Genomic DNA, 27,855 nt, shown 5'->3' on the forward strand with positions numbered 1-27,855 from the left:
TTTTGTATTTTATTACATGAAACTAGGTTTATTCAAATTTTTTCCGCCAAGAACTAGAAAAGTGGATTGACAACTGATTTAGTGCAATAGTTATTTATTGCTGCAAGTTGTTTCATTATAAGGAAGACATATTATTCACACAAGTATGAAATAATGAAAAAGTATCATTTAATGTAATAACATAAGAAAACGGAAAGAGGAGATGCATGTGACATCATCAGCCCACCTTACATGAATATTTATGACGACTGTTTTCACAAAATATTGCTGAACTTTAAACTTCAATAACTTCCTTATTTGTTATCCGATTTTAATGAAATTTTCGGCATTTTGCTCAGTGAATTCTACTACATGTATTAAGATATAAATATTTTCAGCCCAGACCATCCCTTTAAGTCTCCTCGTCTCCCAAGTTATGGTGATATTTATGATTGCTACCAAGACTCTTGGTATGTACCTTCTCTTTAGCTTTTCACTATTCATTTTTTATTTCAAATTAATGACTCTGTAAGCATTTCTTTTGTCATAATTTCTATAAAACTCATCTTAGGAATTATTAATCGAAACCATGGACATCCTGTTACCTGCTGGGGAAGTTTAACATTGCTTTTTAAAAAGTGAAAGTGATAATACGGCCTGGTTTTTTTTAATGATACATGAATTCTTGGTTTTTTCTTATACCACGAAAAATACCACAGTGCTCTTCTTTTACAGAATTTATTTGTAAATAACCTGAATGATGTATTGTCTTGTGACAGTTCAATTCCTTTTTTTTTATTCAAAATCTGCTAAATTATAAACTGAAGAAAGGATGTACGAGTGGTCAGAATCACTTTCAGTTAATTCTACAATTGTATTTTTTGAATGACAATGCACATAATTATTATATTAATATTACCATTTCATGCCATATGTTTGGTAGTTTTAATAGTCTGTAAAACAAAAAACAGGTACAACTAATGAAGTCAAACAAAATGAACCAAATTTCTTTGTAATCTAATGTTTCTTTAATTGGTTGATACTACTGAAATTGATGGATATTTTCTTAATATAAAAGCACGTTTAAAAGACTGTAAGTGATTCTATCATATTCTGATCCAAACTAACATTTCCAATATCTTAAATCATGGACAAAAAATTATTTATTAACAAATATTCTCTACATTATATACTAGCATGTTATTTATCAACAAATATTCTCTACATTATATACTAGTATGTTATTTATTAACAGATATTCTCTACATTATATTCTACTATGTTATATATTAACAAATATTCTCCACATACTGGCACAATATTCGGGGAGGTACAGGGCAGTCGGCACGGGGTCGTATTCAGATCAGTGGGTCCACCCAACACACACATGAAAGGTATCACAGGCCTAAAACATTTCCCATAGACTCGTGTGTTAAAATGGCACTCATAAAAAATCCACGAAAAATAAGGACGAAATTCGGGGATCGAATGTTTATTACCAGTGGATAGAACATAATGATAATCCATATCTGACCAGAAAAGGGGATCATCGACCGGCTATTTTTTTTAGAAATAAATCGGCATTTATAAAGGAATCTCCTGATCGAGGGATCGAAGTCATCACCGGAAACAATAAAATAGCCCTTATCCTTCGGCCAGTCAAAATATAGTTCCAAATTTGCTGATATTTCTTCCCAGTTTGGAAAAAGGAAGTTCAGTACCAAAAATATAATATGTAATAGATGGAAAATCATATTCATGCACTTTGTCAGTCAGCCATATCAAAATGAAGAAAAATAGAATGGTTTGGCTCGAATTATGTTGCCTAAGTTCCCAATGTTAATAGGCCCGTGAGACCAACAGCGATTTTTTTTCATCACTACCACTGATCTGAAAATAGTATTAAGATAAGTGGTCATTACTTGCTCACCCAACGCGAGAGGGCAGTGTGAATGACAATAGGATTTATTTAGTCTTACAACGCCTCATGAATAGTCATGGCACCAAATAAAGATAGGATAAGCCCCCCCACACACACACACTTTTTTCCAAACCGTATATAAAAACTTAAAAATGATTGTAATTTTTGCATGGTCAGCCTCCCCCCCCCCCCAACTTTGAAAACCGTTCCACGGCCCCTGATATATTTGAATCTGAATTGATGTGGTTCCATCAGTAGGCTAATCGTGCAGTAGAGTTCATGGACGTGGGATTGAGTTTCGCCTATTACAAAGATTTTTCAAAGATTCTTTTCAATTAAAATAGAGGCAAGACTCTAAAAAATATGCAAGTCCGAGATTTGTAATCTTATTCAAAGCCTCCAAAATAGCCCGTTTGTTCATCATTCCCACTGCCATCTCGTGTCGGGTGCACAAGTATTGACGTGAAGAGAATCGCCCAAATACTTATGATAAATATCAAATGAACAACAACCAATGAACTGGTCATAGTTTTTAAAGTTAGTTGTTATCTTTTGGGGTTTTATTCAGTTTTCAGAAGCTCCATTGATTTATCTGTTCATGATGTCAATTACCCGGGGTCAATTCTTTCTGTTCTGCTTTCTTTTAGTAATATCCATATCACTATTTCTTTTCTTAAACCTCCTTCGATGCGTGATGCGTCCTAAATGTACAAAATTCCCCTTCTAGGATAAGTCAACCCTAGCCATACGTTGATTTGAAAAAAAATCCAACGAGCATAACACTGAAAATTTCATTAAAATCGAATGTAAGATAAGTTATGACATTTTAAATTTTCGCATAATTTCACAAAACATTTATTATGCACATCCTGTTCGGTATGCAAATGAGGAGACTGATGACGTCATCCACTCACTATTTGTATTTTATGAAATATGAGGTATTTTAATTTTCCTATCGTTGTCAAGTGAAACAAAGATTAATTCCTCCTTGAACATGTGAAATCAGCATTATTTTAATACTATATGATTCAGTCGAGTTGGTCCTTATGCCAAATCTATAAAAAAATGAAATATTGTATAATTCAAACAATAAAAACAAAAGAAATAGTGAGTGAAGGACATCACTGTCTCATTTTGCATGTCACTGAGATGTGCATGTAACTGTTTGTGAAAAATAAGAGAAACTTTATAATGGCATAACTTTCTTATTTTACATCCGATTTTGTATCGTTTTGCTAGTTTGATTTTCTCTATTTATTCAAATCATCATTTTTCTGGGGTGGACTTGACCTGTAAATGTGGGTTTGATTATGTGCAGTTCACGTATTCAGGTATATCATTAACAGTTTGGAATCATTTCTCTCAATTCATTATTTACAGTACACAGATCCCATAGAAGAAGATTCATATTTCACAAAAAGGTGCAATTTCATAATTCATTTCCAGGCACAAAATCAAAATGATTCTCGTTATGATTAATGCATATTTTGCATATCTATGGCTACACAACACATCCAATTAAGATTAAAATTTAAGGAGTAGATGGAGAAACCTCTTTTCCAAATCGAACAAGTCAATTTCGAAATGACTTTCAATAATCCTAACTATACTACTCTTTATAAAGTGCAATGGTATGTAGCGTAGTTACACTTTTTACTGCAACATTGTGCGTAATAATATTAGACTATTTACATGACAATATACATAATACCATGAATATACAAAGTGATGAAGAAAATTCATAGATTCATGATTAATTTTGAAATGTTCGACCTTTTTCAAACCATCTTTAGGAACTGAGTAGACTAAAACTTACAGTAGCACGACACACCAACAACTACGGTATAACATTGATATTAAAGTCACTCTAAATCTTTAGGAAAGTGTAAGTAATGTCAATTATACTCAAGTATCATTTAAAAATTTTAAAAAATACAGTAGTAATTGGGTATTTTTAGCCGATAGAATTCAAAATTTGCATTTTCAGTCGTTAGAATTGAAATTTGGCACTAACGATTTTTATGGTTAAAAATAGCTCTTTTGGCACTCACATTGTAAATTTAGTAATTTGATGATAATAAGTCACAAACAGAGATTACATCATTAAGATATTCAACTCATTTCCATGTTAGAAGTGGTGTTATATAAGCAAGAATATATAATGCAGAGTTCTTTTTATTGGGCATCTAATGAAGAAGAATATTAATGAAAAAAACCCAGTAAATTCATCAGGTAAATTGCCAATTCGTCTACTGCCAACTCGTCAACTCATCACATGTTCTGCTTTCATTAAGTCTAATGCCATTCCGTATATCAACATTTCGTCCAACAACTATTTGGTCCAATGACTATTTGGTCCAATCATCAATTCGCCTAATCACCATTTCCTCTGTAAACATTTCGTCTCATAACCATTTGCTCTTATATCTATTTCATTTTCATTCACTTTGCACAATTAGCACTTAGTCCAATTGGCCCAAATGATAATAATAACTGGATTTATATGGCGATTTTGCCTGAGGATACAAAGCGCTTGCTATATACCCCGGCTTTAGCTCAGCTACCATCACCGGCGTTCAGGGCATTCAAGGAATTCTTCCTACCGGGTACCCATTCACCTCACCTGGGTTGAGTGCTGCACAGTGTGAATAAATTCCTTGCAGAAGGTTAACACGCCATGTCTTGGATTCGAACCCACGACCCTCTGTTTGAAAGGCGAGTGTCAGAACTACTATAGCACGAATCGCGCCAACAAAGCTATTGGACCAACTGATTATTAGCCGAAATAGTGAGTGGACGAATTAGACCCTGTGGATAGTAGACCAACTGAAGGTAATGATAGTAGACGAGTTGGCAATAGGAGGAATTGGCATTAGACGAATATAAAATAAGCCTTAAATCTAACAAAAAATAGTTTATATCGTTCACACACAGCAAACACACGATTCGTACAGTGGAATAGCTCGTAACATGCACTATTGAATGATTTTCAATAAATAAAATAGGCTTTAAAGGGGAAGTTTACCCTGATAAGTTTGGTTTTAATATACAGCAAAAAATCAGGGGAAGGTTTGTTTAAAAACCTAATAATAACAGAGTTATGAAAATATTACTTTGTTTTACTCATATGCGAGCAGCTTCATGTAGTATAGATTGAATGGAATATAAAGGACTACAATGATTTTCTTACAGAATGGGATATGAAATGATCCACCACACAAATAAATATCACCTTCATTCTTTTTAGGACATTGTTTGGAATTATACATCGCATGAGATATAGAGGAGCTAACATAACAATCATAACTTCATAACCTTCACTAATTTTTTTTTCTGCTTCTATAAACGCGAACATCAGGGTGACCCTTCCCTTTTACAATGATGAAGGCCGATGCTGTAATTTTGGATACTACACAATTTGGTGTTAAGAAGAACATCTGTAGCGTTCTGTGAGGAGCAGACCCTCGGGTTTTAAATATGCACTAGTTTACACATTAATAGTGTAAAAGTCCGGGGTTAAAGTCACAACGGAATATGTTAATATAACACCATTGGATATTTGACTAAACAAGAAGAAGTGGAGGAGAAGGAAGAGCAAGAGAAATAAAAAAAGTGAGTCATCAGTTAATTTTATTATAAATGTCAATCATTGTAACTTGGTATTGTGTACATGAATCTAACACTGGTACATTAATATTTGGTGTAGTCCTCTGTGAACATGGTGAACACCATGTGTTGTATTCTTAACACCCTTGTTTTTTGGAGTATGGTGTGTGGACCGGTCCCAAAGCATATCAAAAAAAGAAAAAGCTACAATGATAACATAGTTAGTATGGTAATACACAACAATAAAGACATATTATTATTTAGTTCCCCAGTGCAGTGGGCCTTCTCTCTTGAATGCCTAAAAGGAAATATCGAAGCAAAATCCAAATATGCATATTCGTACTGAACCCGATACCGATCGTCTCTTCCGCCCGCCTTGGTCAGTCATTCCAGTTTGTTCGGTCCAATAAGATTCATATCCTGCACATAACCCTCGTATGATTGGTCCATTTGAAAGAGTGACGTAACCGGCTGGGATGACACCTATTCGTTCATAGTTTAGATTTACGATGCGTACTGAAGCTATATCGATTACCTGTAAATGAATAGAACAAAAGTGATGGAAAATAAAACTTATAATAATAATAATGGGAAGAGCGTTTGGGTGTCGATCGGTGTTCATGTGATGTTGTTTTGTTGTTGTTGTTGCTGTTTTTGTTGACTTTATTCTACATATTATGAACATAAAAACCAATATTATAGCATCAGAAGAATTAACATGGTATATATATTTTGTGGAGCGTTGTGGCCCAGTGGATTAGTCGTGGGTTCGAATCCCAGCCATGGCGTAATTTCCTTCAGCAAGAAACTGATCTGCATTGTGCTGCACTCAGCCCACGTGGGGTAAATGGGTACCGGTAGGAGGTAATTCCTTAAAAAGCTGTGTGCGCTATGAACGCCTAGCTTAGCCGGGTAATATATGTGCGCAATATAAATACCCTATATTATTATCATAAATCAGACATGGCATCATTCGAAGAGTTTTGTTCCAAAAAGGGCTAAATCCACTTTTAGTATTTTTCTGTTGGAAATCGAACACGAAACACATAAATATGGCTACCAGAATGCATGTCACATCTTTTCTGATGTTGATCCATTGAAATTTACAAAAAAATATCATCTTTTCTAAGGACGGTGAATTTTCCGCATACATTCGTAATTCCGAAGCTTCGTAATTCCGAAGGTTCGGTTATTCCGAAGGTTCGTATTTCCGAAGGTTCGTAATTCCGAAGGTTCGTTAATCCGAAAACGAAATAAGGTTCGTAATTCCGAAGGTTCGTTAATCCGAAAACGAAATAAGGTTCGTAATTCCGAAGGTTCGTTAATCCGAAAACAAAATAAGGTTCGTAATTCCGAAGGTTCGTTAATCCGAAAACGAAATAAGGTTCGTAATTTCGAAGGTTCGTTAATCCGAAAACGAAATAAGGTTCGTTAATCCGAAAACGAAATAAGGTTCGTTAATCCGAAAATTAAATAAGGTTCGTATTTCCGAAAATGAAAATAATTCATTTTGGTAACAAAAACGATGTTGTCATTACAAGATTACACGATATTATGCAATGATATAGTAATAACGATCGATGATGTGTGTTGGGGGCAAAGCATGTATTTCATTAAGAATGGCGCCCTGATCAAGCATAGGCCAATTTCGATTTTATCTGAGCAATTGCTGCCTATAAGCAAATGGTTTAATTAAAGATGCAGGGGATCAAGCGTGTTGGAAGCGTGCGAGCAACCTCTAGATAATAGGATTTGTATTGGAGGGGATGTCATTTTTAATAACGGCTTCTACTGGTAATAAAAATAAAAATAATACTAATAATGATCCTTGTGAGATGTTGAAAGCGCGAATCGCAAGCTGAAACTAGTAGACATTTCATGTAACAAAACGTGAAGTGAGCATTCGGAGCATTTTTTGTAATCGTGAGAAATCGTAAATCGTGAAAAAATACGTTCCGCCGCCATTGGCTAAAACACGCATCATCTTCATGGCTAACTGCAAAAAGTTCTTAAAATGTCCCCTTTAGATCAGGTCAGAGCATATATATTTAAAAATTCTGTTCGCGCTTCTTGCTAGCAGTTATTATCTAAATTTAGTTACATAGGCATCTCGCTTTGAAGATCGCAAACATATTGCCCATCATATTAACAAAAATATATAGCTCGCGCTCGCATTATTTAAAAAGGGTTTATCATGTTATTACATATTTACTTTATTTTATAAGGATAAAGCTAATTATTGACTGTTAGGACTACCCTTTCAAAGAAACAAACAAAAATTAACTTTAAACTGCCGATCAAGGAAAATATGGCTAAAAAAATCCCCCCCTCTATTTGACGAAAGTTGGATGGAGGCAGGGGGCATCAAAAATGGAATAAAAAACAGGGAATTAATATTTTCCAAACTGGGAAAGTTCCTTTTTCAAAAAATAAATATGCCGTTTTTCATGTTTTTTCGAAATAAAATACTCTTTTTAAAGTATACAAGTTAAGTTAAGTTTTCAGGCTGGAATATTGAAAAATGTCATTTTGCGCTTCGCACTCTCATTCGATTGGTGAAATATGCATCCTATAAAGAGGTCACTAAATGCTTTCTTTAACAGGTTCCTTTTCTGGTCAGTATGTTCAAGCTCGCGTTTTGCGCTCGTGTTAATTATTTATTTAGATGCACATCTTTTTAATGACAGCAGAAATCTGCTCGGATTTTTAAAAACTAATTTAAGTTTAGCTTGTGATTCACGCTCGCAACACCTCGCAATAATGCCATTTTAAGAATAACTGACCACAAAAAACGTTATACAACTTCACCTTTGAATTTGTTTTACCAAGCCGCTCGCTCATTATACTCTCTCCCGAAAAATAAAGCCTAAATATACATTTTGCCATAATAAGAAGTCACTTCAAAAAAGTTATTCTCTACTTAATCACTATCAAACACACAATGACTTCAAGCAGATGATAATCTTCAGGTGAAAATATCACCACAGTCCCAATTTTGACGTATGAGTTTCATTTTTTGGCTTTACCCCCAACGAAAATTCGTTCGGCCGCCCTTGCCTTCCCATCCTCATATGATAACTGAACGGCAACAGTGTCCCCCGCCCCCTCCCCTTGCCTCTGCCTCTGCTTTCCCGGTTTTCATTTTTCGGATTAACGAACCTTATTTTGTTTTCGGATTAACGAACCTTATTTTGTTTTCGGATTAACGAACCTTCTTTCGTTTTCGGATTAACGAACCTTCCAAAAAACGAACCTTATTTTGTTTTCGGATTAACGAACCTTATTTCGTTTTCGGATTAACGAACCTTCGGAAAAACGAACCTTATTTCGTTTTCGGATCAACGAACCTTCGGAATAACGAACCTTTTTTCGTTTTCGGATTAACGAACCTTCGGAACAACGAACCTTATTTCGTTTTCGGATTAACGAACCTTCGGAACAACGAACCTTATTTCGTTTTCGGATTATCGAACCTTCGGAATAACGAATCGTCGGAATTACGCCACAAATGTTCGGATTAACGAACCCTTTTTCGTTTTCGGATTAACGAACATCGAGGTATAGGCAATTTACGTGTTTCGGAATTACGAACCTTCGGAATAAAGAACCTTCGGAATTACGAAGTGTAACCGAATTTTCGATATCTAATTCCAAAAGGAGCTAAATCCAATCCAAGAATATTTATAAAAATAATTATTATAAAATTTTCATCAAAATTTGCACTGATCGTGCAAACTTCTATCCACAACGTGTTACCCAAAAATTAAATGCATAACTTTAATTAGCTTCTTTGGGAAAAAAACTGTTTTGGATTTTGCTCCTTTTCGAGTAAAAAAAACTCAAATTTGCAATCAAGTTTTACCAAACTTTATCCCCCCCCAAAAAAAAAAAATGCGACATGTAGCTTTTGATTCTCACGTCGAAGATACATTTATATTTGTATTTAAAAAAATCAATTTGGGTCAGTCTACAGGATCCAAAAAATATTAAGTCTTATTATGAACCGCTGTGTTGGCTCAGTCGGTAGAGCGTCCGTCTCACAACCGGGAGGTCGGGGTTCAAACCCCGGTCGCGTCAGACCAACAGACGTTAAAAGATGGGAGTTGCTGCTACCTTGTTTGGCGTTCAACGATTAAAGGGATAGAGCCTCGTCGATCTGGCGCTGCACAGTGGCTGCCGGGCCCACGATCAATTGGGCAAAGCAAATTTTCGGAGTATATCATTTCATGTCTATTTCGAACAATGAATTATGGATTTGGATTTAGATTTGGTTTGGAAAGGACAATAAAATGAATCGATTTCATAAAGAAATGCTAAAATATTACAGTTGTCGGTATTCAAAGACTGTACATAAACGAGTATGTGATAGTTTGCCTCTATCCTGGAATATTTTTCTTTCCTTTGCACGTTTAGTCAATTGAAGTAAAACGGATAAATTCAAGCATTTTTTAACAATTTTGCCAACCAAATTAAAATTTCAACACTTAGTAAGCACAATTTTACTCTTTCTTGTGCGAGCTGGATCTGAGGATATACTGAATCTGAACACAAGTTTATATCAGACATCTCCAGCATTTTATTAATGATTTTTATTATTTAAAGTGGGTTTACATTTCTTTTTACATTTAATATTTGTTTCTCTACACCTTTTCCAAGCTTGACATTGATTAACAAGATGAAAATCATGCCTAAGCCATTTCATGTAAATCACAGCTCAGCGTCAAGCAAATATCGTCACGATGGCCTCGGTGTGTGGGGAGTGGGGTGGGGCACAATGCACACTTCGAAGTGTTTTTGGCAAGGAAACAAGTTTAAAAAGGTAAACAACATCTTCAAATCAATTTTACTAGCTAAATTCCACGTGTTCTTCATGATTAAGGTCTACTTTTATTCGCATAACTATTTCAAAGTTCTGCGCAAATTATTTTTCACTAACTTTTCAAAAGTAAGTGGTGCTCACTCAAGCGGAAATATTTTTCGACTGTTATATCGTCATTTGCTTAAATGGATCTGTACCAATGTTAACATGTGGAAAATCTTAAGGATAATACCAATGTATAATTTTACAGGATTTTTTTTATTTAATTGATACTTTGATAATTCGTAGTCATCCATTCCGCTCATAATATGATTAATATATGTTTGGTTTTGTCATATTTTCAAGCACTTTGCTTACACTGGCAATCCATTATCTGCAACTGATTGTATGTTTATTGATATACCACATCTCTTCCGAGAGAATTCCACTGATTGCCTGTGCGTCAAAGAATTTTATTCAAAATTCTTTTAATTGCATATATATCATTAATCAGCCAAGCCCCGCATTACAAAACAGAATTACTCAAACTTAAACATAGTCGAAGCTAGTCGAAGATAAATTATTGCTCCAGATCCCCTTTCACAAAATAAAAGTCACACTCGGCGATCGCGCATTTGCACTTGCTGCCCCCAATAGTCTGATCATGACCATTTTGTACTCATTCCTTATTCATGATGATACTTGTCATAATGTTCCATTAGAGTACATAGGCCACCTCCCTATCTGATATATCAGGATATATACCCCCGTGATCGAGACCCATGCAAGGGTTTCACCACAATTTGTGTGGGGGTAAAGGGGGGGGGGGTAACCAATGAAGTCATTCTTTTCACATTTTATCATGATAGTGGTATTACAGTGTTACTTTGTGCCAAGATGTCTCTTTTTTATTCTATTTTCCCTCCCATTTTCCCCCAACTTCTTTCATCATCATGGCTGCGCCCCTTAGGTCAATGTTTATTGAGATTGGTAATAATAGTGTATAGTCAAAAGGCTGTTAAAAGTGCCTATAGTATAGTTGTTGAAACAGTATTAACAAGTGTAAAAAATCTTAAACTGCTACTACTACAACTACTACAGCTTAATTTTTAATATTCAATCCTTAATGAAATAAACATAGTTATCTAAATTATTAAAAACAAGCACTGTAAGATTCATATAATAAACAGCGTGTCTTGCATAACAATTTAAACAGCATTTTACTGTGAAGTAGTACTAAGAGTAGTAGAAGTAGTAGTAGTAGTATAATAGTAGTAGTAGTAGCAGTAGTAGTAGTAGTAGTAGTAGTAGTAGTAGTAGTAGTAGTAGAAGTTGTAGTAGTAGTAGTAGTAGTAGTAGTAGTAGTAGTAGTAGTAGTAGTAGTAGTAGAAGTTGTAGTAGTACAAGAAGTAGTAGTAGTAGTAGTAGTAGTAGTAGTAGTAGTAGTAGTAGTAGTAGTAGTAGTAGTAAAGGTAGTAGTAGTAGTAGTAGTAGTAGTAGTAGTAGTAGTAGTAGTAGTAGTAGTAGTAGTAGTAGAAGTAGTAGTAGTAGTAGTGGTGGTGGTGGTGGTGGTGGCAACTCTATTGGCATTTGAAGAGCCAATTGGTGGTGGTGGTGGTGGTGGTGGTGGCAACTCTATTGGCATTTGAAGAGCCAATTGGTGACTACAGCCATAGATGCTACTTTGCTACATCATGTTTAAATGCTGAGTGTTAAATGTCCCAACGTGCAGATATTGTGTGTGGGTAAGCCATAATTTGATGACCTGGGTATAATGTATCTCTAAAGCGCTGATAAATGAAATTCGTATTAAGTGCTAGTTTAAAAAAGATGAATGTTTTAAAAGGATGTAACCATTCTTACCTCTTGATCTGTTCTCATATAACCAGTGATTCTATCTGCCATGTTCATCATATCTCCATGCAGTGATGAAGCCAAACATACACCTTGTACTTCAATCATTACTATGGCCTGTTTAGAAATTAGAAGGAGAAGAAGAAGAAAAAGAAGGAGAAGAAGAAAAAGAAGAAGAAAATGAAGAAGAAGAAGAAGAAGAAGAAAAAGAAGAAGAAAAAGAAGAAGGAAAAAAAAGAAGAAGAAGTAGAAGAAGAAAAAAAGAAGAAGAAGAAGAAAAAAAGAAGAAGAAGAAGAAGAAAAAGAAGAAAAAAAAGAAGAAGAAGTAGAAGAAAAAAAGAAGAAGTAGAAGAAAAAAAGAAGAAGTAGAAGAAAAAAAAGAAGAAGAAGAAGGAAAAAAAGAAGAACAAGAAGAAGAAAAAAAAAGACGAAAAAGAAGAAGAAGAAGTAGAAGACGAATAAGGAGGAGAAAAAACAAGAAAATGAAGAGAAGGAAGAGGTAGAGAGAGACAACAAAAATATATTCATGTTATCAGTTTATTTTATTTATAACCTTATATTGTCAATCATTATAACTGGTGTGGACATTTTGTGTGGTATCGTCCTGAGACAATAAAAATGAATTTAGTTCTATTCAACCATCTGTACTTTTGACAACGAGCTTCCACTTATTGTGTATAATATTGATAATTAGAATCAAGCTTTTGTTCAATTATGATTTCTAGCTAATCAACAAATTGTACTTTCGGAATCGAATCTTCAAGTGCATTGTTGAGAAGAAATGCGATGTGTACAGATTAAATTCGTTTACTTCCTGATAATAAATCTTAATATCTTAAAAATAGACCTTGCAATCACTGAATGAAATATCCTTCTACTAGTCTGAAACATTGCAAATTTGCTTTCTCTTAAAAATAAAAATCTGCGACCAGCAGATAAATGAGGCCAATCTTAGTGAACAATATTCACAAATTTATTTACAAGCATGATATTCCACACCAACAAGGTACTAAAGATAGTATGCTTTCCAAAAGCAAATCAATTTGAAAAAATTAGATACTAACTTATTACATGAAAATCTGTATGCAAATCTACCAAGAAAAGGTCCGTACTCTCAAATTTGGCTAAATTTTGTGCTTGTTTTATATCTCATTTAAATCATTGATGTTACATATCTTGTTATTGCATTTTTTTTTGTTATCTATGCATTCATTTTATCTGTATTTAGTATTTTTTTTTTTTTTGAAAAACCAACAACCTTGTTTTCAGGGTGTGCCAGATTTTGATTTCTCCCCCTTGTATATAATATGATTTTTATACTATAGTACTATTGCTAACGTTGTGGGTATAATTTTATGATAATTTATCATTATTAAATCATTGTAATTATTACTATCATTACTATTGTCATTATTATTGTTATTATGATTATCATTATCATGATGATGATGATGATTATTATCAGTATTTTTATTATTAATATTATTATTTTTTTTATCATTATTATTATTATCACTATTATTATTATTATTATAAGCAACGCATTTGTTATACTTATTACTGTTTTTACTATCATAATCTTTATCATTCTTTTTATTGCCATTATTATTTTAAAGTGTTATGTTGTAACTTTTCATTGTACTCTGATACCCCGAGAGGGTCTTGAGTCTCAATAAACTTTTAAACTTTTCAAACTTTCAAACCTATAATTGCTCGCTGCGCTGCCCGCCGCATACTACACAATGTGACTACGACGCGATTTTTTTTTTAACAAATCGCATATTTTAAGTTACAAAAAGTAAAAGTATCTAATGTCAAATTCGATTTAATACTATGAATACTAAAATCATGATTTAAGTTTGCTGTAAGCATTTGGGTCGAAGCAAAATCAAAATCATATTGGAGTAGTGTGTGCGAAGCGCTTTGTCACCGAAATGAAAAGGCCCTATCAAATGACTTTGGATCGATGGATGGATGGATAGATGGATGGATGGATGGATGGATGGACGGATGGATGGATAGATGGACGGATGGACGGATGGATGGATGGACGGATGGACGGATGGATGGATGGATGGACGGATGGACGGATGGATGGATGGATCCACTCTCATGCGAACGCTGCGATTGGCCCTTATTTCGTATAACTGATCACGATTTCTTTTTTTTAACCGTTAAAATTCTTCTAAGATCAATACGATTGCAAAGATTGATCTGATATGACCTGATACGATCAATATGATTGCAAAGATTGATCTGATATTTTTTGTTTTGTAGTTATCTTTATTATTCATTCAAATAAATGTCATACATACATAATCAAGAAAATATAGAACAAAATGATAATTGCAGCAGTGCAATACACAAATTAAAGGGGTGGTCCAGGCTGAATATATTTATAGCTTAATGAATAGAGTAGAATTCAGTGACCAAAACACTGAAAATTTCGTCAAAATCGGATAACAAATAATAAAGTTATTGAAGTTTAAAGTTAAGCAATATTTTGTGAAAACAGTCGTCATGAATATTCATTAGGCGAGCTGATGATGTCACATCTCCACTTTCCGTTTTCTTATGTTATTACATAAAATCATATTTTTTTCATTATTTCATACTTGTGTGAATAATATGTCTCCCTTATAATGAAATAAGTTGCAGCAATAAATATCCAATGCACTAAATCAGTTGTCAATCCAATTTTTCTAGTTCTTGGAGGAAAAAATTGAATAAACCTAATTTCATATAATAAAATACAAAAGAACAAGTGGAGATGTGACATCATCAGCCCACCTAATGAATAATAATGACTACCGTTTTTACAAAATATTACTAAACTTTAAAATTCAATAACTTTGCTATTTGTTGTCCGATTTTGACGAAATTTTCGGCATTTTGCTCAGTGAATTCTACTCTATTCATTAAGCTATAAATACTTTCAGCCTGGACCATCCCTTTAAGTAACAGTGTAACTAACATGGTGACACGACATTTGGTCCTGCGACAATTGCTCCGGTCTTAATATCTTAGAAGGCTTAGGGTTAGGATTGTAATAGAGTTTTTGGTTCAGAATGATGTAAATATTATGATTAGGGTTTATTTAGTTTTAGAGGTTATGTTTTATGTTTCGCTTAATGTGCAGATTCTCCATCAGAGCAATTGTCGCCGGAGCAAATGTCATGGAACCAATAAACGTAGCAGGCAAATTGTATCAGAAGAGAGACATAATCCGAAATCATACAAAAATACATATCAACATTTTATGTATGCAGCTAAAGCAAATAATAAAACAAAGACGTAACAACAACTACGCAAACGGAAAGAATAAATGTATATGAGTATCTCCCATCCCATGAGCCCCCCCCCCCCTGATACGATCAATACGATGACTGATCTGATATGACCTGATACGATCAAAACGATTGTAATGACTGATCTGATATGAACTGATACGATCAATATGATTGCAAAGATTGATCTGATATGACCTGATACGATCAATACGATTGCAAAGATTGATCTGATATGAACTGATACGATCAATACGATTGCAAAGATTGATCTGATATGACCTGATACGATCAATACGATTGCAAGGACTGATCTGATATGAACTGATACGATCAATACGATTGCAAGGACTGATCTGATATGAACTGATACGATCAATACGATTGTAATGACTGATCTGATATGAACTGATACGATCAATACGATTGTAATGACTGATCTGATATGAACTGATACGATCAATACGATTGTAATGACTGATCTGATATGAACTGATACGATCAATACGATTGCAAAGATTGATCTGATATGACCTGATACGATCAATACGATTGCAAGGACTGATCTGATATGAACTGATACGATCAATACGATTGCAAGGACTGATCTGATATGAACTGATACGATCAATACGATTGTAATGACTGATCTGATATGAACTGATACGATCAATACGATTGTAATGACTGATCTGATATGAACTGATACGATCAATACGATTGTAATGACTGATCTGATATGAACTGATACGATCAATACGATTGCAAAGACTGATCTGATATGAACTGATACGATCAATACGATTGCAAAGATTGATCTGATATGAACTGATACGATCAATATGATTGCAAAGATTGATCTGATATGAACTGATACGATCAATACGATTGCAAGGACTGATCTGATATGAACTGATACGATCAATACGATTATAATGACTGATCCGATATGAACTGATACGATCAATACGATTGTAATGACTGATCTGATATGAACTGATACGATCAATACGATTGCAAAGATTGATCTGATATGAACTGATACGATCAATATGATTGCAAAGATTGATCTGATATGACCTGATACGATCAATACGATTGCAAGGACTGATCTGATATGAACTGATACGATCAATACGATTGCAAAGACTGATCTGATATGAACTGATACGATCAAAACGATTGTAATGACTGATCTGATATGAACTGATACGATCAATACGATTGCAAGGACTGATCTGATATGAACTGATATGATCAATACGATTGCAAAGACTGATCTGATATGAACTGATACGATCAAAACGATTGTAATGACTGATCTGATATGAACTGATACGATCAATACGATTGCAAAGACTGATCTGATATGACCTGATACGATCAATACGATTACTCCACGATTAAGTCACCAATAATCGTGGTACAAAATCGTGACAGTGTGAATTAGGTATTAGATGTTGCAATGTTCAAATTAAAAGCTAATACTCTTTCTTTGAAAATCAAATCGCAACGGATAGTGGTGTGCGCTGGGCTGTACACATATGACCCAAGCCCCCCTCCCCCTCCTCTCTCTCTCTCTCTCTCTCTTTCCCTCTTTCTCCTTACCCTGTCATAGTCGACGACGACGTTAGCCCGACTGAAACCACTGATATTAGCCGTTTCTACAAGAATCGTATTAGAGTCGTAGTTGTATCGCATCATCTGTTTGCCAAGCTCCCTGCCACTATCCATCATTACTATGTTCATTACCTTAAAAAGGGGGAAAGAAGTGCAAAAATTCCATGGTTAATCTCGTTACATTTAAAGGAACATTGACTTCTACAAGCTATGAATAATCATCATTGAATCAATGAATTTATTACAACATGGACATCTGCCAATATTCTTGCTCGAAAGTAATACAAAACAAATATACAAAATTATACAAAACAAATATACGATTTGAGGAACACAAGCAAATAAACAAAAACATAATAACAGTATTTCATCAAAACTGAAGTGTACTTTCAGTAAATATCTTATGGCATAAATAATCAAAAAGAGGGATAAGCATGCAGGGTCGGAGAAAGAGACAAAGAAATAGAGACTGTGTAAGTGAGAGATAGGAAAGAGAGAGATAGGGAGCAAATAAAGGATAAAGAGAGAGGATATAAAGAAAATAAACGAAAATAAAATATCGTCAGTCATGATTCAATATTACATAAAAACACGAATATCTCATATAAAACACAAATAGAGGTTGTATAATATAGAGTCAACATTGAAGTCCAAGGGTGTATGTTGGCCTACCGCTGAGGCAGAGGAGTTCACTGGCAAGTAAAATTAAATTTGCACCCCTTCGTCTGCTTTCTACAGCTCATTTTCCAAACTAAAGTTCCACCATCCCAATATGTGCATCCCCATACAAGTTAAGTTCCCCTGGTTGTGCATCTCATCATGCTCAAACCAGTCGACGCCCCTAAAATCATTTGTTTTGACAATAGAAATATGAAGAAAATATGTATTTATGTATTCCATGCATAACTCATGTGTACATCATGTTTAGACAAGTTAAGTTTTACGAACAATTTTTTAAGTAAGAAAATATTTCGATTTGTTGTATGCGCCAAAGTGTTTTGATTGCGCAATACATTGGAAAGCATAAAATGACAAAATCTTAAATTTAGAGTTGCCTCTATCTATGGTATTAAAATAAAGAATGTGTTCGAGTTTTGTGCAATAGTGGGGCAAACATTATTGGTAAAAGAAAATTGGGAGAACAATTTTTTACGCAAGAGACAGGAAATGTGGTTACGTTACATTTTGACCTTTATTGCAGCCATATCCTTTGGAATATGTAAATATGTTAATATTTACTATTTATCGAAAATGATAGCGAATATCATTATAATGAAAGTGACGTTTGAACTTTCATGACATTTAGCTGATGTGACAGTACCTCCGGTTTTACATGACAGTCTATACAAGCAATCCATACTCATGGTGGTCGTCTATGATGCTCCAAGCTTTTATTATTATTATTCTTTGCAAATGTAAAAAGATTGAAAGAGAAAATAAATGAATTGAATTGAATTGAATTCTTAGTTTTATCTGTAAATCGCATGGGTCATGTCTTACATAAATTATTAGGGTATTATGAAGACGTACATGGCGGGGTCAGTAAATTCTGGGGGGGGGCAATTAGATTATGAGGTTCATGACCCGGACCTCGCCGATTTTCTTATTTACTCTGTTTTCTGTCTTCCCTTTTCCCACTATACTTTAAAAACATATCTCCCCTCCCCCATCCCCCTGTGAGACTTACCATACTGCTATCCATTGCTTTCTCTTGATCTCTCCCTCCAACTGTTATGCATTGGTTCGCCATACCCCCATAATCTCCACGAGAAAGGATGACCGCTGAGATGATTACGCCAATGGCGATAATGATAGCAACGATGATCGATGCTACAGCACGAATCTTGACCTGGTTTTAAAGAATAATCAATTTTGATAATGTAAACGGAAAAAGGGAGTCATGCAAGAAGAACATAAGGTGCAGTATAGATCTTGAAATGCATAAGAAATAACATCCGGCGGAAATTACATAACGGATTGAGGAAATGTGAACAACCATTAGACGCCGTAACGCCACCTTAACGCCGCATTCGCTTTGCCGTAACGCCGTCAAAGCGGAGCAATGTAGGCCTACGCCGCAATTTCAATTGTCAGTTGTCATATTATAATATACGCCGCAATTTCAATTGTCATATAATGAATAAATTCATAATCTTATGAAATTTAAAGATTGTGGCGTAGGCCTACATTGCTCCGCTTTGACGGCGTTATGGCAAAGCGGTTGCGGCGTTAAGGTGGCGTTATACGGCGTCTAACGGTGATGTCATGAAACATTGCGCCGTAATGGCGTCATAGTTCGACAATTGTGGTCAACATGTCGAAGCAATATAAAGTGGTGATGCCATTGTTACATTTTCATTTGCAAGCTAAACGACTCCAAGTTAACATGAATGCTCTCTCAAACTGCTTCGCTTGTTCCCTGTGCGACAAGACGTATAGTCGCAGATTTGATGTGAAGAGGCACAAACAAACTGCGCATCGAGAAATGGAAACCGATGAGGAACCAAATGAGACTGAATCTGAGAATGGAGAATCCAGTGATGATGAAACCATCCAAGAGGAAGATTTTGAAATGCCTGAATCACAAATATCAAGAATGGTTCAAACAAGCACTAGCAGCAACAGATGAGATGAGAAATGAAAAATACGAAAATATATCTCAAGGGGTTTGAGTGAGGAAGAAGCTCGAGAGAATGCTCACACAAAAATGTTATGGGCAGTCAACGAATCTTCTTCAACCACTACTCTTACTTCTTGCGACGTAACATGTATCTTGAAGAGGATGAAACCAATCAGGACATTCTGTCTGATATCAAAGAAAGAGTAGAGAATGGCATGGATATTCGGAAAGCAATTCAACGGGTGTTGGCTAGACCAACAAAATTTGATGTCCTATTTCAATACCAGGAAGACGAGGAGGATGAAAAAGAGATGGAAGGGGCGGAAGAGAGCGATAACTAGTGCACATTATTATGCACAATAAACTTTGTAGAAATAGTAAAGCTGTGTATAATCATGTTCAAATGTGTCCTTTGGCCATGTTCACAAGTTCCAGGAGAGTAATTATGAAGATGTACTTCTGAAGCAGTTACATTAGATACCTATTTATTTAGAATCTGCATTGTTTATTGAGATCTGTTTTAGACTTTAATTAAATGATATTTATTGATATAAAATACATTTTTGCATGAGATGTTGTTCATGGCGGCCATTTATAGCAGCAATACTGTATAGATTAACCCCGCATACATTCGCAGTTCCGAAGCTTCGTTATTCCGAAGGTTCGGATATTCCGAAGGTTCGTTATTCCGAAGGTTCGTATTTCCGAAGGTTCGTAAGTCCGAAGGTTCCTTAATCCGAAAACGAAATAAGGTTCGTAATTCCGAAGGTTCGTTAGTCCGAAAACGAAATGAGGTTCATAATTCCGAAGGTTCGTCAGTCCGTAAACGAAATGAGGTTCATAATTCCGAAGGTTCGTCAGTCCGAAAACCAAATAAGGTTCATAATTCCGAACGAAATGAGGTTCGTAATTCCGAAAATGAAATTGATTCATTTTGGTAACAAAAAACGGTGTTGTCATTACTAGATAACACGATATTATGCAATAATAGTAATAACGAACGATGATACATGTGTGTGTTGTGGCCAAAGCATGCATAGACTTAATTTCGATTTTATCTGAGCAATTGCTGCCCAAGCAAATGGTTTAATGATACAGGGGATTAAGTATGTTGGTCGCGCGCGAGAAACCTCCAGATAAAAGGATTTGTATGGGATTGGATGTAATTTTTAATAACAGCTTCTGCTGGTAACAAAAATGAAGATAATACTAATGATGAACATAATAATCCAAACGATGATCATAATGAAAAATGGTAAGAAATAATATAAATGTTAATAAAATTTATTGATCGTTACCTACTGTTGACAATGTTAATGAAGATAAAAATGATAACAGTTAACATTTAATGTTCTTTTTATCATAATCCATGTGAAATTAAAAAATGGAATGCATTTTAATTTGTATCCACCGAACAGTAGGCCTATGTGTGTGTGTGTGTATGTGTATACCAATTACCCATCCTTTTCATGATTCACAAGACATTAATAGAGTAACCCTTTCTCAGGTCTGAAATCTCTTTTTATTTTCCGCTCGAATCAATTGTTTACTAATTGACTTATCCCGTTCGTGATTACAAACACTGCTCAGAATGTCAAATTCAAAGTTAAATCGTGCTCGCATTGTTTAATTGTTGAAACAAGGGGCGGTGGAACGGGGGGGGGCAAGTGCCCCCCCCCAAAAAAAAAAAAAATCCTCGTAGGAAAAAATGCCTTTTTTTCAAAATGAAATGTGCCTTTTTTCAAAATGAAATACTCTTTTTAAAGTATACATTTTAGATTAGTTTTCAGGCTGGAATATTACAAATTTTAAGTTCATGCTTCGCACTCTCAATTATTGGATTGATGAAATATGTATCCTAAAGAGGTCACTAAATGCAGTCCTTAACAGGTTCCTTTTCTGGTCAGTATATTTAAGCTCGTGTTTATTCTTTAGTTGGATGCACATCTTTTTAATGACAGCAGAAACCTGCTCGGATTTGTTTATTATTTTCATTTCTTATTGAAATGACCTAAAGTTTTTCGCATCACCTCGCAATGATGCTATTTTAACAATAATTGACCCCCAAAAATGAGTCTTACAACTTCAGCTTTGAATTTTTTTCCAAACCACTCGCTCTTTATACTCTCTCGCGAAAAATATTGCCTAAATATACATCTTTTGATAATCAGAAGTCACTTAGAAAATGCTTTTCTCTACTTAATTACTATAAAACACACAATGACTTCACGCAGATGATAATCTCAAGGTGAAAATATCACCGAAGTGCCCATTTTGACGTATGAGTTTCATTTTTGGCTTTGCCCCCCAAACGAAAATTCGTTCGGCCACTCTTGCCTTGCCATCCTCATAACAATTGAACAGTAACGGTGTTTCCCCCCCCCCCTTGCCTCTACCTCTGCTTTCCCGATTTTCATTTTTCGGATTAACGAACCTTCAGAACAACGAACCTTATTTTGTTTTCGGATTAACGAACCTTCGGAACAACGGACCTTATTTTGTTTTCGGATTAACGAACCTTCGGAACAATGAACCTTATTTCCTTTTCGGATTAGCGAACCTTCGGAATAACGAACACTGTTTTGTTTTTGGACTTACGAACCTTCGGAATAACGAACCCTCGGAATAACGCCACAAATGCTCGGATTAACGAACCCTTTTTCGTTTTCGGATTAACGAACATCGAAGTATTTACGTGTTTCCGAATGACGAACCTTCGGAATTACGAACTGTAACCGATTAACCCAACCCCCTTCATACACCACGGGGTGTGGCTACCTTGTGATCTGAGCCACCCCATCTCTCATTGGCTTCCTGATAATGACCTTTATCTTGTTCATATTTCCTCAATCCGTTATGTAACTGCCGGATGTTATTTCTTGTGTATTTCAAGAAAAGTGATCTATACTGCACCCTATATTCTTCTCATACAAAAACTAACATACGTAGTATCCTCTTATTTTAGGCGTATAATAACAAGGAGACACGAGAGGAGATTGATACCCCATTTAAAATACCTACAACAGATTCTACATTTGAAATATTAATTCCAAGTCCAACTAATTATCTTCATCGTACCCTTTTCCTACTTATATAACTGTCTATAGAAGATAGCAAAATACGTAACTCAGCAGGGAATCGCACCCATGTCCTGAATTTCACATGAATTGTTTATACTCTCAACTATAACTAAGCCAAATAAAATGTATACCATGGAGCTACCCTTTTCAAATACGGTTAATAAATATGTTTTGAAAATATCTATGATAATATCAGAAACAAGAAAAAATACTAAAGTCATGAGTATCTGAATGAACAATTCACGAATAATAAAGAAATAAACAAACATGATTATTTTTTGTATGTTAGAAACATTGGAACAAAAAAAAGAAATCAAATACTTAAATCAATTTCTATCCACGAATTTTGAGAAAAACGACATTAAAGCAACATTGATTCTGCAATGATTGACGGATGAGTGAAGCCAGTGCGTTGTGTGTAAACGTCTCTCCCATGTTTTCTTAGATGCAGGCTATGTTACAATGGAAAACACTCTGCCCCTCGGATATGACGTTAAATGGAGGCCCCGTGTCGAGGAGAGTCACAACCTTTGCACGTTAACCCTATCTAGGCCGGGGTATTTTGGGAGTTCATATGGCGGGGGGGGGGCCTCCCAGGCCGCCCCCCCCCCCCCCCCCAAGATCTCGGCCGTCGACCGCGCGATCGCGCCGAAAATTGGCACGTGGGTTGCCTGGGACATAATCTACAAGATTGTATGGTAATTTATTTCATGCGAATCGCTATTAAGTGATTTTGCTAATTTATGCGTAATTAGTATGTGAAATCATACTTTTTCCTCTAACTCCCTAAATAAAGCTCCAAATGTACTAATTTTTGGTATAGAAACTCTTTGTGGTGTTCTTAGCAAGTGTACATGAAAAACATTGCGATATCAAATCATTTTCTTATGTATTTTATTTTTTTTAGCAATTTCTTATGTATTTCTTTGTTTTTTGACCTTTTGTTTTTCATTTTTTTCAATGAAATTTGTTGGGGATTCTTCTGTGATCATAAAAAGCATAAAATAAATACATTTAGACCAGCAAAACTAAAAATAATCATACATTTATGAATTTTGGTTGAAAACACAATTTGCATTGACTTTGTACACGAAATCACGTTTTTGAGCAATTTTCGGTCTGACATGCACTTACATAATGTTAATAATAATAATTAGACCATTTATATAGCGCAGTCACTATGTAAATATACTCTACTGCGCTGTAGTGTAACAGAGCTCCCAACAATGCTATTGCTCAAACAAATTAAACAATTATGCATATAATACAATTAACCAAAAACTACTCAAAAAGATGGGTCTTCAATAAATGTTTGAAGATGGTAACAGTTGGTGCTTTTCGTATTTCCAGGGGTAATTTGTTCCAAAGCTTTGGAGCAGCACAACTGAAAGCACGATCCCCAAGAGTTACTTTTGTTCTCAAGTGAGGTAGCTTTAGAAGCAGCTTATCCTGTGTACTTCGTAAGTTATGTGCATATGAATGTGACCTAAATGATATTAATGCAGACAAGTAATTCGGAGCTTGACCATTCAGTGCTTTGTAAACAAGCAAAAGTATCTTAAATGCAATTCTCTGCCTTATTGGCAACCAATGTAATTGAATCAGAACAGGTGTAATATGGGAAAATTTTGAGGAACCGGATACAAGTCTTGCACATGCATTCTGAACATGCTGCAGCTTGTTGATTTGTGAGTCTGGTAAACCAAACAATAATCCATTACAATAATCAAGCCTACTGCTAATAAATGCATGGATAAGGGTTTCTGCGCTTTTCTGGTCCAAGTATCTACGAATATGGCGTAAGCAGTGGCGTAGCTACGGGGGGGCCTGGGGGGGCACGTGCCCCCCCTGAGATTTGGTGTGCCCCCCAGGTGCCCCCCCCCCCAGAAAAAATTGGTAAAGCAAAAAAAAAGAAAGAAAAAGGGAGAAAGAAGAAAAGAAAAAAAGGAGAAGACAGAAGAAAAAAAGAAGAGGAAAATAAGAGGAGGAAGACTTGCAATTAAAAAAACAAATCATGTTACTATATAAAATTTTTGCTTGCGCTTCGCGCTAGAATTGCCTGTTCGATGAGATTCATATCTTGTTCAATAGGCTGATATGAACAAGTTTTGAAGACAATATACAAAACATATTTTAGCTCGGACATCGAGCTTTCATTACTTTTTTTCAATTCCAAATTTAATTAATCTGTAAAATGTCCGTTTTATGGTCTACATATCAGCATTTTAAGCTCACGCTGCGTGGTCATATTGTTTAATTTGCCAAGTTCATATTGTCTACGTGTATTCCATAATATTCCATTAAACAAATGTATTCAGAATGCCCAGATTGATTCTAGGTCAAAATCTAAAACAAGCTCGATAGCCTGCATGTTCTTTATTTAAAATGTACTTAAATTATCCAGTTTCACATCAGAATATCATTAACTGTCTGCTCATGATTCACGATCGCATTATTAATGATAATTTTAGGTCTAAAATCTCAATTTTCTTCCTTCTCGCATCAATTGTTTAGTTACATACCTATCCCATTTATCAATACAAAAATTAGAATGACCAATTTCTAGATCAGAATGTAAATAAAAATTTTTTTTGCTCGCGCTTCGCGCTCGCATTATTCAAATATATTGGCGTTCGCAGTAACCATCTAGTTACATATACGAATCTTGTTCAGGATCACACATTACATTGCCCAGAAAATTAAATTTTCAGGAAAAAATACATGAAAGTAAAAAAAAATCGCTCGCGCTTCGCGCTCGCACTTTTCATAAGGCTTATGAGATTATTTCATGTTTATGTTGTTTTATAAGAATAAAAGTAAGAAGTGACTGATCGGGGAAAATATAGGTGAAGATAATTTCGGGCCCCGTCCCCTATTGGCGAAAGTCGGATCCGCCCTTGTGACACATACACACACACCGGAAAAATGGCCGGTGCCCCCCCTGAAAAAGCAAGGACCGCCCAGTGCCCCCCGGGAAAAAAATCCTAGCTACGCCACTGGGCGTAAGTTGTATAACATATAAAAAGATGATCTACTAATGTTGGATATGCATGTGTTTCTCCATGTTTAAGCGAGAATCAAGCCATACACCCAGATACACCCGACTATGAGAAACTCTGTTTTTCCATCATTAAGCATTAGCTTATGTTGGGACATCCAAAAACGAATATAGCTTGTACATGATTCCAAGTTTGAAATATTGTCATTATGGTTTTCCTTATCAGGGCTGAAAGAAATGTATAACTGTGTATCGTCAGCATAGCAATGACAAGAGACATTAGGGAAGCGCCTTTGAATAATAGTAATCAAGTTACTTGTATAAAGAGTAAAAAGAAGGGGGCCGAGGCGTGACCCTTGAGGCACTCCGTATGGAACCTCAAAATTCTCAGATATAACATCATCTACTTTTATTTTTTGTTGTCTGTTAGAAAGGTAAGATTCAATCCATGCGAGGACACAGTCGCTCAAACCAAAAGATGTATGTAGTATGTTCAACAATATCCTATGATGAATAGTGTCGAAAGCGGCACTCAGATCCAACAATACCAAAAGTGTTAGCTTTTGATTGTCCATTGCCAATAGAAGATCATTTTTTATTTTGACTAAGGCTGTTTCGGTACTATGAAACTGTCTGTATGCTGACTGCATACATGGAAACAATGCATTATAAGAAATATGTTTTAGAATTTGCTGAGTAGCAGCTCCTTCAACAAGTTTTGATATATACTGTAAATTACTAACTGGTAATGTTGCGTAATTTCGGAACCACGTATCCGGGTAATGCAAAGTTGGTCTCAAAAGTTGCGCAAGACAAGTAAAAAGTCAGCGAGCGGCGCGGTCAACGCGATTCGTTGAGGGGGGGGGCCTCCGAGCCCCCCCCCCCCCGGCCTAGATAGGGTTAAGAACCCACTGCACTATTCGTAAAAGAGTAGGGGGAAACCCCGGTGAAGTGGTCCACCTGTACTCCCCCCCAAAAAAATCAGTTATATCGGGAGGAGAGACCTGCGGGTCATAGCGATTCAGTTCGCTTTTCGCCTCCCAGGCACAGGTGAAGCCAAACAAATGATAATAACAAAAATAATAATAATGATAATAAATAATAATAAAAGAGAAATTCGATATTACCGATGAAGAATCCATCTCCTTTTCCATTAATCTCTTTCTGCGCTGGCAATACAAATGGATTTGATGAAAAAAGTCCAAACTTCTTTGAAATTAATAAGGCGACGAGGTATGATGACTGGTTTAGTTCCTGATCCGATAATGTTTTCTGTAGTATTTTTCGCGGTTATTTATGCAGGAAGGATTGACTGATTTCACCCACTCTAAAACTTGACATCATAAACACAAAGGGGGCGCTGGTTTCGCTTCAAGTGGAAAATCGACCCAATAAAAGCAACAGAAAGTGATGAATTCAAATGCTAGTCGAATATTTCATTTTCATTCTCATTTGCAATATTAAAGTATAAAAAAATTCAAGTACTTCCGGGTAATTAATTTAACAATTTGAAATATGGGAGTTAAAGGAAGGGGGTAAAGGCTTCAATAAGCCAGTTCGTAATTCCTTTCTGCGCATGATCAAAGGAAGGTCATTTGTACTAAAGTGACATGGTGGTTTAAAATCTAATGAGATAAGCACCAACTTTGATGTCTTGATTATTTATATATTCTTTTGAATAGTGGTATTCATTTACATCCACAAAAAACAACAATGCGTCCACGAACGACTGGTATTTCACTGTTTGCCAAGTACATTGTGCAACATGCTATGATATGCATTCAAAGTAGGATTAATGCAACAAATACCTTCATAAAGTGTTCATTGGTGTGCTGTTCTTTTCACCTGGTCTATTCAATTTCTTCATCCTGCTATGTAAGGCAAGCTTACGTAATATCTTGTTTTGAAATCTGTCTCTCATAATGAAAGAAATGAAAGGTCATTTGACCAAAATTGTCCATGAAGTAACTACGAACTGGTCTATAATTTTCAGCCATATCATATTTGGGCAACCATGTATTACATCGATTTCATAATTGAGCTTTCTAATGCATAACGCTAATGAATAATGCCCCATTCACATTTCCCCTAT

At 35.3% G+C, this 27,855-nt stretch overlaps 1 protein-coding gene across 1 annotated transcript; it reads right to left on the reverse strand.

Annotated features, from left to right (window-relative positions):
- Positions 1-4,459: 4,459 nt before the first annotated feature.
- Positions 4,460-27,070, reverse strand: LOC121427721. The gene is made up of 5 exons (XM_041624255.1): positions 26,891-27,070; positions 18,753-18,914; positions 17,054-17,197; positions 12,168-12,275; positions 4,460-6,041 (listed from the first exon to the last, which is right to left on the reverse strand). Exons 1-5 carry the CDS (start codon positions 26,915-26,917, stop codon positions 5,805-5,807), a joined length of 678 nt encoding a protein of 225 aa, XP_041480189.1. The 5' UTR covers positions 26,918-27,070; the 3' UTR covers positions 4,460-5,804.
- Between the last annotated feature and the right edge of the window lie 785 nt (positions 27,071-27,855).

The sequence above is a fragment of the Lytechinus variegatus genome, chromosome 14, assembly GCF_018143015.1.
Source record: "Lytechinus variegatus isolate NC3 chromosome 14, Lvar_3.0, whole genome shotgun sequence".
NCBI classification, from domain to species: domain Eukaryota; kingdom Metazoa; phylum Echinodermata; class Echinoidea; order Temnopleuroida; family Toxopneustidae; genus Lytechinus; species Lytechinus variegatus.

Excerpts from the sequence above, each read along its gene's own strand:
- LOC121427721 (XM_041624255.1), bottom strand. The coding sequence starts at position 26,917 with ATGGAAAAGGAGATGGATTCTTCATCG. Across the intron at positions 12,276-17,053 it reads TCGTCGTCGACTATGACAGG|GCCATAGTAATGATTGAAGT; the intron begins GTAAGGAGAAAG and ends ATTTCTAAACAG. Across the intron at positions 6,042-12,167 it reads ATATGAGAACAGATCAAGAG|GTAATCGATATAGCTTCAGT; the intron begins GTAAGAATGGTT and ends ATTCATTTACAG.